Source organism: Pollicipes pollicipes, unplaced genomic scaffold (genome assembly GCF_011947565.3).
Source record: "Pollicipes pollicipes isolate AB1234 unplaced genomic scaffold, Ppol_2.1 Scaffold_4881;HRSCAF=5763_pilon_pilon_pilon, whole genome shotgun sequence".
Taxonomy (NCBI): Eukaryota; Metazoa; Arthropoda; class Thecostraca; order Pollicipedomorpha; family Pollicipedidae; genus Pollicipes; species Pollicipes pollicipes.
In genome coordinates this window covers 55,541,833-55,555,167 of record NW_023596576.1, presented here as the reverse complement: position 1 = coordinate 55,555,167, position 13,335 = coordinate 55,541,833, and the positions used below count along the sequence as shown (strand labels likewise).

The following is a 13,335-nucleotide window of genomic DNA, read 5'->3' as shown; positions in this document are numbered from 1 at the left end:
CCTCTGATTCCTTTGTGAGGCATAAGTTTGCATGCATACACTCTCAAGATGCAAACGACCCTCGCACGGCATGTGTACTCTTCCTCATGATCATCTCCTACCTACCACTGTCCTGCTCATAGCGTAGCATCAAAGCTATGATTTCATAGAAGCGTAGCATCCACCCTGCATCTCCGGGATCTCCGCAAGGAATCTTCAATTTTGCAACAGCGTCCCATGCAATCCGCCAGCTACGTTTGCACCAGGTTCGCCGTCACGTCTGGCTTAGCGGCGGACTTTTGACCTCGGGTTGACCTGTCCCAGGTGTCCGGTCCGTTCTTGACCAGCAGGATCTCGTACAGCAGGCTGACGGGCCGCTCCACGCCCGGGAACATGAACCGCTGCCTCGCCACCTTGTTGTAGTCCCACTGGACCACGTTGAAGCCGACCCGCCGCAGCAGCCCTACTGCCCGGCTCGCAGTCCGATAGAAGTCCATCTCCGGCCGCGGGTCGAGCCGCAGGTGGACGTCCAGTCCGATCTGCTCCACCGCATCCAGCACGAACTCGCCGCTGCCGTCCAGCAGCTGCTGCGACAGCATGTCCAGCTCGCTGCCCTCGATGTCCAGCTGGAGGTAGCTGATAGGCCGGCCGATGTGGCCCAGCATGCGCACCACCTGGTCCAGCGTGTGGATGTGCCACCCGTTGACGTTGGTGTGGTTATTGCGCCCGACGCCGATCTGGTGGAAGGTGACGCCGGCCGGCTGATGCTGCTTCGGCAGGTCCAGACGCGGGCTGAAGGCGTGCACCTCGCAGCCCAGCTGCACCATGGCCTCAGCGAAGCTCCACTCGGCCTGCACGCTGAACGCATAGACCAGACACTGTTTGGAGGTGGCCAGCCGCATGGGCGGGTCCAGACAGGCGAACCGGTCGCCCAGCTTCAGACAGCCGGCCGACGTGACCGCGCCGCCGAACTTCAGCAGCCGTTTACAGGAGCCGGTGGGCTTCTCAGCCCAGTCGAAAAGCCGACGGAACACACTCTTCTCCGGCTCCGAGAAGCTCCGCTGGCTGGCAGAAGAGCGGGCCCTGCAGCGGGAGAAAGGGGTCGGGTCAGCCCGGGAAGTGGGCGCCGCCACCCCACCAGCCGGTGAGGAGGCGCGGATTTCGGAGCAGGCGACTGGAGCGGCTCTGCGGAGGGCCGGGTCTGCTGGCGCTGTATGAGGGATGACATGTGACCATCTAGATCGCGTTCTGCTTACGGAAGGCACGGCAAGTTATCAATGAAATAGATTACCCAACACGGAGAAGGTGACGAGTTTAAATTCATAATTGTTCAAGGTTTTTAAGACTGTGCACGTTCACACCTAACAAGTATGTAATCATCTGGCACAGCAGCAGCGTTCTCTTCGCTGTTGCTGACTCACGTGAAACAGCTGAGACCAGTAGAGCTGCCGGGAGGCACCGAGGGGGGCGGCGACGGCAGCGGCGCCGCCGCAGGCTGTGCTGGTGCATTTGCCGGTTGTGCCAGTGCCGCCGCGGACTGCGCAGGGGCCGCCGCGGGCTGCGCAGGGGCCGCCGCGGGCTGCGCAGGGGCCGCCGCGGGTTGCGCAGCGGCCACTGCGGGCTGCGCAGGGGCCGCCGCGGCCTGCGGCGCCGGTTGGGCTGGCGGCGGGGTCGTCTCTGGCGTCTCGGCGCTCGCCTGAGCCGGCTCCGTGGGGGCCGTGGTGCTGCCCGTGACGCCCTCGGCCGTCGAGCCAGCCACCAGCGGCGCCTCACGCTTGGCCGGCTGCGCCTGGTCGGCGCCGACTTCTCCCCAGATGTCGTCGGTGACAAAGGACGGGTCCTCGGCCGGGATGTAGGGCACCTCGTCCGGGATGGCGCCCGGCTCGAGGCTGACCGGCTCTGGCATCGGCGGCGGCCGCGGCTGGCGCACGGCCAACACCATGAAGAACGCTCCCCACACTACCAGCGTGGCAGTGACCGTGGCCCGTTCCATGAAGGAGCGTGGCACCCGGTACGCACGCCGGACACTCTGGGGAGACGGGCGACGCGTCAGCAGAAGTCCCCGCTCTTCATGTACCAGTAACTACCGATGGGTGTGATGGGGTCCTCGTCCTCGCTGCCCCGGGACAGATGACATTAATGTTGGACGGTTTTCGTGTGAGATGGAATTAGATAGGATTCCATTGGAATGCGACCATGGACTTAAGGAACTCAATTCGAGCGGTTACTTTCACGATTCAGGTTACGCTGATGGGTTCCTTTGACCTGTTCCCAATGTTTGGCAGCGTTTTTTCTTCTTCTTTTTTGTCTTCCCAGTAGGTGCTCTGAGTCCTGGTTGGTCTGAGCAGTGATATCTACGTAATGTGCTACACGAACAGACAGGCACATTTATTTTGGCCAAACCTGAGCGGAAACATATGCGTCATGAGTCGTTATCTACGGCCGAGCCACATAACCGAGTTTCGAAACCAGTTCCGCCTCGAGCACTTTGGCAGAAAAGGGACTTAACGGTCCGTTTTCAGGGTCAATGACCCGCATGGCATTCACGATGGCATCCTTGGGATCCACCCAGGTCAGGGTTTTAAAGCTCTAGTGTCAATAGAAGGGCCACTTCTTGCGGCAGTTTACGGGCTGATGAGCGTCGTATGTTGAATAACAGGTTTGAAGACGGGTTCAGTAACCTGGGCACGGAATCTGGTTACCTTCACGTATGTTGTTGTAGCCATTTGATCTCGGTGATGCGCAAGTAATTCACTGTTTGGAACGGTTCTGCGGTTAGTGCGTTTTCAAAATTCAGGTTGAAAAACTATCGCCAAAGATATAATGAAAATGTTTACGTCAGCATACAAAATATGTAATTATGTCATGCCCACAGTTGCTAGAAGAGGTACGATTATCGTCTGGTGGAAAAGCTGACGCAAACGGCCTCGCGCCGGTCCAGAAAACCTGGAAAAAATGAAGGGAAGTAGAAATATTTTGGTCCGCCCCGACGGCTCCGTTGTTTAGAGCGCCTGCCTTCCCTTCCATCCGCCCGTGGTGGGGCAGGTTCGAGTCGCTTTAGTCGCTCGCTTTTTGTCCTTGACAGGCATGGCCTGTGGCCGGCGGCAGCGGCCGCACTAAAGGTCAGGTGACGTCAGAGGGCAGGACGGACCGTGCCGAGCATTGCGGCACGTTAAACTTTGAACGCCAAAGTCTGCCGTTGACCTGGAATTGCGCGGGTGGATGGTGGGGTCAGGGCTCAAACAAGCCATGTTCGGCGTCAGCTCTTGTTCCAGAAATGCATGCATTCGAAAGGTTTGGATTATTTTCTTTTTTAATCAAAGATTGATAGAGGAATTCCATAATGTGGTGCTGCGACAAAGGGATAAACGCTTTTACGCTTTGCTCTCCCTAAAGAGGAGAATTGGAACAAGTAAGTCAATGTAATCACTGAAGACAGATTACTAATTTATACCCGAAAGCCGAAAACAGTTTGTGATTCTACCAAATAATTCAGGAGTAATTGTAACGTTGACTCTGCTGTACCGGTTGTCATCGAATATCTACCAAGAAATGTAACAAAGCGAATAATTGACGGAGAAACATGTACGCCACAGCACCTGTTGTCACTCACATAGATCGATGCTGACTTCGCATCAATAAAAAGGGGAAATCACCTGGTTCCAACGGCTTCATGGCCTACTTAGGACTCTTGTTTTATGCAAGTAGTGTCTTCTTTATACAGAAGTGTGTTGTACATGCAGGAAATCTCACTATCACTTACGTATCACCAGGATATCATCACGCTTATATGCAGTGCTGTCCAACCAATAGGCTTTATCAAAGACAGGAAACCAGTATATTTCGTTATTGTACGTTGCAAAGCATATTCTCAGCAATAAATCGCCAATTAAAACGTGTAGCGCACCACACCATACGGCCCCACAATCAGCATATCTCAAAGGGAACTCTATCAGCGATTGTCCACTTTCACAGTGAGCAGAATGCCTTGTTTCAATACGATCGACTCCAGTCTTTTAATCGAGCTATGAAGGAGACAAACACATTTCCTCAATGCCTGGCCTGTTTGAAGTAATGACCAATCTAAGCCTTCATCTGCCAATAAGCGGTGCTCCGTTCCGCCCTGCATATCGGCTGGATTGTGCCCCGCGCTGGGGACTCACAATTATTCCAACGTTTAGTTACTTTTCAGTTTCGTGCCGCCTCTCATCGCGCGGTATTGCCACACAGCCAACAGTGGCCAGTGTGAGGGGCCTAGACGATACGTTGATAAAACGAAGTGTCCTCCAATAGAAGTTAATGGGGACAACCCACCCCTTAAGTTACTAAGAATTTCGTTTCATATCTAGAAAGCAAAGTATCCCATAAATGAAAGGATATAAAACAATGGAAGCACAGACATCTCACACAAACGGGTAAAATAGCTGCAATCAAGTCCTTCATTCTGTCTAAATCAGTGCACATATTCCTGGTATAGCACGAAGCCACACACGTGTTCTGACGCGACCCTAGACGGTAGGCATGTCTATAGAAGCTGAACAAAACTCGCTCAGTCACACAGATTTGATGGTTTGGGCATGATTCATTCCAACCGAATTATTCACAGAGTGTGAAGATTTAACAGGATCATTTCGGTCTAATTCTGTTGGTTTAAGCTGGCACATGGTTATATCCCTCACACCGAAGATCTTTTAACGGGCGATTCGAAGACAATTGAAAAGAATATAACCAACACTATGCGTAGAAGCTCTGGAAGAATGAATTGGAAGCATGGTCTTAGTTTTACGAATTGTATAAGCCTAACAACTTTAAAATAACTGGTGAAAGGATTAGTTTCGGATATTACCAAAGTTATCACCATCATGATGAAAAAGAATGATAAATCGTGGTTTCAATTAACAATTCCAGTTACAAGCTTTCTGCAAAAAACGAATAGAAAATAATGCAGCATACGGCTTGCCTTTTTTGTTCTAAATATCGTATAAGACGTAATAAAAACTTGACCGGACGTACTAAAAAGGTGAAATGCTAAATAACCAATGCCATATTCACTGATACCTTAAAGGGAATGTTTCTTATTTGAAGATAATGAAGCAAGCATCAGATTTGATGACACAAGTTCACTTATGATTATCGGTATACTTTCAAAGGGAAACGATTACGTGATCGCACATTCCACAACATTGATTGAGAACTTATTGATGACGTTTGTAGTTGGAAATGGTGCTCAATGACGCCAGATATGAACGATTCGACTATTATGTTTGTTTGGCCTTGATCGCCGCAAGGCTTACGGAATGGCAGGCTTTGAATGGCATTATTATGACGTCATGGGTGCCAAGGTAGCTTTGAAATATCGCGGAGCGTGGCCCAGAAATAAGAGGGGTTTAAGTCTTAAGAACGGCAGGGCTGTGAACTGCACAAAATGATCCTCAAGATTGCTATTTCATTTTAAAACCTCACAGAGAAGTGGAACACTCTTTAAGGGATTAACGCTTTAAGTGGAGACACCAAACTATCACAAATAGCATGATGCATAGCATAGTGACATTTAAGCAAAGCGTGTGCGCACAAAACAAACACCTTCACATACAAGCACACGTATGTGCATGTGCACTCACACGCGCATACAAACACACAGTACTGCGTGACGGGCCTGACTGCATGTGACGTACATCCATATGCGCATGCAAACAAATAGCCCTGTATAATGAGCTTGACTATATGTGGACCAGAATCACTTTCTGTTAGTAAAACGCATTCAGGAAATCCGTTGGAATATAGCACGATGCGTGGACGGTTTGGGCAGCAGATTCCAACTAATCCTTCCATGAGATGATTCATCGATGCAAGCACACCTGTTCCCGAAATCGAATATTAGCAGTTGAAAAGTGAGCAATGGGAGTGTCTTTAGTCTGCTTTCTTGTCCTCTTGATGGCCATATTAACCATTGCGTGACATTTAAATAGCTATCAAAAACATGATGAGACCTTTGCGTGCTGGAGAGTCTAATTTGTAGCATTTATTTGAAAACTGTTTCGCAGCACGCAGATAACTTTGATAAAGCTTTGATCATTCTAGCATCGCTGAGCACGTGCGCACTTGTGGTTGCATGATCCAGAGATAAGCCTTTGTCCATCTGATGATCGTCGTGTGTGCTTGGGCTGGTTTTAGGTGCCACGTGCTACCTAAAAACAGCTAAAACTATGTCTCAGAACCCCATCCTACCCCATTATCATTACATTGAAGAACATATAAAACTTCGCCAGTTTGATTTGCTACTGTTGGAGAGAAGTGCAGGGGCCTGTTTATACTGCAACCAATGGCATAAAGCAGTGCGTTCGAAGGTGAACATGATGTTATACTTAATGAAAGTCCCAGGACTATTTGTTATAATGGAATGGTAAGTGTGATAAGGTGTGGTAAAGTAACATCAAATCCTTAAACATTGGAAAAAGCTTAGGCAGTCTTACAAACCGTTCGTAGGTGTCAAAGACAGGGCGAACTCACGTGGTCCGCATTATCAAACCTCTGCAGACATTAATATGTGCGTGAATAAACGTTGGCACTGAAAAATTCGAGATGGGCACGCAAAACAAAACAGGTCAAGCATTGCATTGTCATGTAATGTTTTCCGTCGTACAAGAAATTTCGCGCGTCGTCGGCACGCTTAGATAGTTGATAATGCAGGAAATTTTTGTTGAAATAAGAATGAAAGGAATTGGCAGTGTATTGGAAATGGTGTATTGCGTATTGGAAACATATTGGAAATTTGTGCTGGAAATCTTTAAGCTGTGCTCCCCTCACGCACACACACACATACACTGTCAATTCCTATAGGTGCCCCTGACCACAGAAGTCTGTACAAATGTCTTCACGATGCAGAGCTGCAACAACTGTAGTAAAAGCGTAATATAAGCGTCACTGGTGATACTAAATGACCGTGCGCCATGCATTTTTCGGTGTTTGGAGCAACCAAGATAGGGACGATTTTCCCCAGAATGATGGTGCTTCTGCCGTAAATCCTTTCCATTTTTGTAGCGCATTTCAGTATTTTCATAACGATTTTACTCTTGTGATGACTGGTGCCAGTCGTTGGTACGACACCACTCAGCGAACAACTGGCAGTCTATTAGCCCCGTGCAGCACACATCGGTCGCCGCCAACGACAGCGGCCTGCTGCTGCCTGGCGTGTGAGCACTCACCCCCGACCTGGACACCATGGCGCCGGTTGTCGATCCGCACGTCAGCACCGTCTCCCACTGCCTGTGGAGCACCTTATCTCGGCCGATGGTCGACGCTGTCTCGGACCGCGCCGCCCGGCCGGCCACTTAAAGCGGCTCCGCCCCGTCTTGTCGTAACGGGACGGACGGGACGCCGTGTCGGAGCAAATGGGACGCCGTGCTTGGACAGGGGAACCCTGTGCCGGGGCAGGGGACGCCGTGCCGGGACAGGGGATGCCGTGCTGGGGCTCCAGCAAGCTCACCACAGACATTTTGCATGGTCTGTTTGTTAACTCTTCGAAAGCTGTGCTATATGCAATGACTTATTTCCAGACATGACGGCGGCTCACGAAGAAATGTGGTTTAAAATATTGTTTTGTGTTCTAAAACGCATCGAAAAATGCGTCAGCAATCATGAATGGCGTAAATATGCATGAACACATCTGTAACAAGTGTGCGCTTATGGTCAACTTTATCACTTTTATGAATAAGAAATTAACTTTTGGCTTTCGAGTTCATCGTGAACAGCACATACCAGCTATCTGACGCATACAACATCTCTTCGAACGCTTGGGCGTCCAGCTGAGTACTGTCCGGCAGCTGAAGGCCTCTGTCCAGCATGTGCGTCCGCGCCAGCTTCAGCAGGTGAGGGGAAAACCCAGATACGCCTATGCGGAAATCCAGGTATAATTTTAGACACTCTTCATTGTTGGTGCAGGGCGATCATTTTATAGTGTCCCATTCCTCTACACCTTAGACCAAGCTCAAATGATTAAATATGCAGGTATGGGCACTGATGTTTCACTTCACATCATCGAGCACTGGCATGCGTAACAAATATCAGCGTAAATCACGTTTTCTGCCGAAAGGCAACACCAATGAGCTGGAAGAATGAGCACATGACTGCACAGCCTCTTCCAGGTAAGAGCACTCGCACAGGCTTTGCGGGGTGGGTGTGCCACTTCAGAGTCTGGTAGAGACATTGCATCAGCATTGACAACGTGCGGCGGCGAAGTTGAGGAGTCTGGCATTTGCGGTGGCAGCTAGCACGATTTCCATGAGGGGCTTCGAATATGAAACAACACTCAGGTCGTAGTGGAAATTCGGAAACTAAATTGAAAAGATGGAAGTTTGCTGATTTTTACCTATTAAGCAGATTGTGGGAAATTTTAATCAGGATGCCTGAAATGATGTTCTCGGCTCATTTACTTCAATATTGTGTGCCTCATCAGCTTCGACGCATGTCCACATGGCACGAAGACGGCTAGCACAACACACTCAGTTTTCGTCAGCCATTCCGGCAGCTAGATGTCGGGTCAGCCATGAAATCCTATAAATGATGTCCAATGCACCACGAAATATTGCTAATTCATATCGTCCACAGATTGCAGCAGACCTTTGCATGCACTTTAAGGCGGTCAACTCCTTTGCTTAGCAAAGCGAGCCTGCAAGCATTTGTATGAGCTGTTTTTCATTGGGCATGACCAGTGTGCAGGTTGAATATGATTATTTCTTCCCGCGAAAATAAACATGCCTTAAATCAATAACAAAACTTTTGCTTTTCCCATGCGCTGAGCGCAGGTAGGGTGAGAGAGCAGTTTGACAAATTATCGCCTCTTGTGAGTCCGGCGCTAGTTTATAAGTACCGTCAAATCCTGCGCGAAAAAAAGCGCCATCAAATGACACCGGAACCACAACGCCTAGATACTCTTCACTAATAAAAAGTGCGAATGCATGTTTTGAGGGTTACGTGTCACTTTTATCCGGTGCCTGTGGAGTCCGAATATATCGAGCTTCCAATGTTAAGTATAATACTGTTTAAAGAAGCTGCTATCTCCTCGATGTGAGGCGCGAGATATGACATCAGACGGCCACGAAGGCTTGCTCCGCGCGTTGAGTGCGCTTTGCCTGCTGCAAGGGCTTAATTATCCCAAGCGCACGGATGCACCTTTCCAAATAAAAACACTACCACATTCATTCAGTAACGTAAGTGCAGGCTTTCTTGTGCTACCATAACATTTCTGTTGAAATTGGTAATTAATTTGCTTGGAAAAATTACATGTTGGAGAGATAAACACATCCTTTCCAATGATAGTGGGAGCTCCGGTGCGGCCGCCCGGGGGTCGCCAGTTTGCCAAGTGGAGAATGACATGAAACGCCGCATGGCCTAACAAGAAGACAAGGCGCGTGGTTTACCGTTCGCCTGAGAAGTAGAATGCCCGTTCCATACCAGCAACAGGATGTCGGTTTGATATGCACTACACCGCGCGTGCTCTGGTTTCCACGCGCAGCCGAGTGATAAATGATCGCAAAGCTCGTGACCGGGCATTTTTTGTCTCGTAGATAAACGATTACTCATCATAATCTGTAGTTTGTTTAGAACGAAGCGGTGCCTGTCTTGGCCGGCGCTCCAAGAACGCTGCCTGCCCTGGCGCTTTTGCCAGGGTGCGTTGTTGGGTCCGTCGGTTGTCGCCACATGTAACACGCGTCCGGGTGGCCGGTTGAATACTCTTCGCTCGTGTGGGGATCAATATGGTCCCCTAAGATCTTAAAAACTACGGGAGCTAGAGGGACCAAATTCACAGGGTGTGTTGGCCTGTGTGTACACTCACTTTTGCTAGAATTTGAGGTTCCTAGGTCATGGCCTATGGGTCAAAGAAGGTCAAAGAAGGTCAAACTCCAGACTGGTGTCCAACTTTGTCTCTAGACCATCTCATGCAACCACTATGGACCTCGATACCAGCTTTAAGCAAAAGGTCACTGGCGCTGGTCGTATAAGGTAAGTGACCTTTGCGATCTCTTGAAGGTCATGGTGAACAAAATTATACAAGAATGCTTTGATTTTTTCATTTGCATAAACGTAAAGGATTGCGCTAGGCAGCATGTCTCTTAAAACAAAATATATGACCTGGGTTGTTTTAGGTTAGGGACCTATTCTGACCGTTCGAAAGTCTATTGAAGATGCATATTGCAGTTCCTATCATCAATTAATTCAAAATGAGCACCAGAAACTACCCCATATAGGAAGCTCTAGAGTGATAAATAGATTGGCTTTGACCCTCGCCTCGCCTTTATTGCCTAGGAAACTACCACAGGTATGTAAGGCTTTGTCTAACACCCCATTGTTGTATCAGATTGAACGGCTCCTTAGACATTGTATTCGCACTGCCATGATCTAAGGTAGCTCGGGGCTCGCAGTCTTCATAGGGCAATGTGCACTGATAACGTCCACTATACGAAAAAAAGAGACACATCTGGTTTCTCATCCAAGTCAACGGCACGGTATATTGGAGTTCAATTAGCGCGCGGCAAGTCCAGACATAGGGCATCCCGTTGCGTGCCGCGACACGGCCCCACGGCTTCAGCGGGTTCAGCCTGCAGCGCTGGCGGCGGGATGGCCACGGCCCCACGGCCTTCAGCGGGTTCAGACTGCAGCGCTGGCGGCGGGATGGGCCACGGCCCCACGGCTTCAGCGGGTTCAGCCTGCAGCGCTGGCGGCGGGATGGCCACGGCCCCACGGCCTCAGCGGTTCAGACTGCAGCGCTGGCGGCGGGATGGCCACGGCCCCACGGCTTCAGCGGGTTCAGCCTGCAGCGCTGGCGGCGGGATGGCCACGGCCCACGGCCTCAGCGGGTTCAGCCTGCAGCGCTGGCGGCCGGGATGGCCCACGGCCCCACGAGCCTCAGCGGGTTCAGACTGCAGCGCTGGCGGCGGGATGGCCACGGCCCACGGCCTCAGCGGGTTCAGCCTGCAGCGCTGGCGGCGGGATGGCCACGGCCCCACGGCCTCAGCGGGTTTCAGCCCTGCAGCGCTGGCGGCGGGATGGCCACGGCCCCACTGGCTCAGCGGGTTCAGCCTGCAGCGCTGGCGGCGGGATGGCCACGGCCCCCACGGCCTTCAGGCGGGTCAGCCTGCAGCGCTGGCGGCGGGATGGCCACGGCCCCACGGCCTCAGCGGGTTCAGCCTGCAGCGCTGGCGGCGGGACTGGCCACGGCCCCACGGCCTCAGCGGGTTCAGACTGCAGCGCTGGCGGCGGGATGGCCACGGCCCCACGGCCTCAGCGGGTTCAGCCTGCAGCGCTGGCGGCGGGATGGCCACGGCCCCACGGCCTCAGCGGGTTCAGACTGCCAGCGCTGGCGGCGGGGATGGCCACGGCCCCACGGCCTTCAGCGGGTTCAGCCTGCCAGCGCTGGCGGCGGGATGGCCACGGCCCCACGGCCTCAGCGGTGGTTCATCCTGCAGCGCTGGCGGCGGGATGGGCCACGGCCCCAACGGCCTCAGCGGGTCAGCCCTGCAGCGCTGGCGGCGGGATGGCCACGGCCCCCACAGCCTCAGAGGGTTCAGGAACTGCAGCGCTGGCGGCGGGATGGCCAACTGCCCCACGGCCTCAAGCGGGGTTACAGACTGCAGCGCTGGCGGCCGGGATGGCCACGTCCCCACGGCCTCACAGCGGGGGGTTCAGACTGACAGCGCTGGCGGGCTGATGGCCACGGCCCCCACGGCCTCAGCGGGTTCAGACTGCCAGCGCTGGGCGGCGGGATGGCCACGGCCCCACGGCCTCAGCGGGTTCAGACTTGCAGCGCTGGGGGCGGGGATGGGCCACGGCCCCACGGCCTTCAGCGGGTTCAAGACTGCAGCGCTGGCGGGCGCAATGGCCACGGCCCCACGGCCTCAGCGGGTTTCAGGACTGCAGCGCTGGCGGCGGGATGGCCACGGCCCCACGGCCTCAGCGGGTTCAGCCTGCAGCGCTGGCGGCGGGATGGCCACGGCCCCACGGCCTCAGCGGGTTCAGCCTGCAGCGCTGGCGGCGGGATGGCCACGGCCCACGGCCTTCAGCGGGTTCAGACTGCAGCGCTGGCGGCGGGATGGCCACGGCCCCCGGCCTCAGCGGGTTCAGACTGCAGCGCTGGCGGCGGCGATGGCCACGGCCCCCACGGCTCAGCGGGTTCAGCCTGCAGCGCTGGCGGCGGGATGGCCACGGCCCCACGGCTCAGCGGGTTCAGACTGCCGCTGGCGGCGGGATGGCCACGGCCCCACGGCCTCAGCGGGTTCAGACTGCAGCGCGGGCGGCGGGATGGCCCCGGCCCCACGGCTTCAGCGGGTTCAGACTGCAGCGCTGGCGGCGGGATGGCCACGGCCCCACGGCTTCAGCGGGTTCAGACTGCAGCGCTGGCGGCGGGATGGCCACGGCCCCACGGCTTCAGCGGGTTCAGACTGCAGCGCTGGCGGGGGATGGCCACGGCCCACGGCCTCAGCGGTTCAGACTGCGCTGGCGGCGGGATGGCCACGGCCCCACGGCCTCAGCGGGTTCAGACTGCAGCGCTGGCGGCGGGATGGCCACGGCCCCACGGCTTCAGCGGGTTCAGACTGCAGCGCTGGCGGCGGGATGGCCACGGCCCCACGGCTTCAGCGGGTTCAGACTGCAGCGCTGGCGGCGGGATGGCCACGGCCCCACGGCTTCAGCGGGTTCAGACTGCAGCGCTGGCGGCGATGGCCACGGCCCCACGGCTTCAGCGGGTTCAGACTGCAGCGCTGGCGGCGGGATGGCGAGCGGACGATACAGCGTGATAGGCAGCAATGGGTCCAGGAGGTACAAAAACAGCCGACTCAAGATCAGGAACGTTAGTGATGATGTGATCAATGCGAGCGTGGGTGGGCCGCGATGAGCCGGAGCGATAGCAAGCTGAAACAAGGAAAAGTCCGTTAAAACTGACAGATAACGGCGCACACCGGAACCGTCAGGACGCTACACATAGTTACGTTAATGCCACCCCACTGAAACAGAAAACAGCCTCTCCGGAGATCACAGCTGCCCGCCCACTGATATCATGCAGAGCGTCCACGGCGACGGCGGCGGCGGGGCAAGGCGACGGTCGATGCATTCTCCACGACGCCGACAGTAGCCGATTGGTAGCCGCCGCCGCTGGTGGCAGCCTATAGCTCCCACAGCGGCCCATAGCTTCATGGGGAGCTATGGGCGGCCACCGGCCTGACGGTCATTGGCCTTACCGTCGCTGTCAGGGACTCGCAATGTACAGTATCGCGACCTCCTCCCCTCCCACATAACGCCGACGGCGGCAGCACGACGACCGCCGCGAGTAAGGACCGGACGATTCCCGCAAAACCCGGCATC

General features: G+C 54.1%; 1 protein-coding gene across 1 annotated transcript; it reads right to left on the bottom strand.

The window, feature by feature from the left end:
* Nucleotides 1-230: 230 nt before the first annotated feature.
* LOC119100614 (uncharacterized) lies at nt 231-7,227 on the bottom strand. The gene is made up of 4 exons (XM_037223692.1): nt 7,185-7,227; nt 1,676-2,008; nt 1,401-1,516; nt 231-1,062 (listed from the first exon to the last, which is right to left on the bottom strand). Exons 1-4 carry the CDS (start codon nt 7,200-7,202, stop codon nt 231-233), a joined length of 1,299 nt encoding a protein of 432 aa, XP_037079587.1. The 5' UTR covers nt 7,203-7,227.
* Between the last annotated feature and the right edge of the window lie 6,108 nt (nt 7,228-13,335).

Coding starts and splice junctions, on each gene's coding strand:
- LOC119100614 (XM_037223692.1), bottom strand. Junction 1,517..1,675: donor CCCCCACGGAGCCGGCTCAG/GCGAGCGCCGAG, acceptor GCCCCTGCGCAG/TCCGCGGCGGCACTGGCACA. Junction 1,063..1,400: donor ACTGGTCTCAGCTGTTTCAC/GTGAGTCAGCAA, acceptor CTCCCGCTGCAG/GGCCCGCTCTTCTGCCAGCC.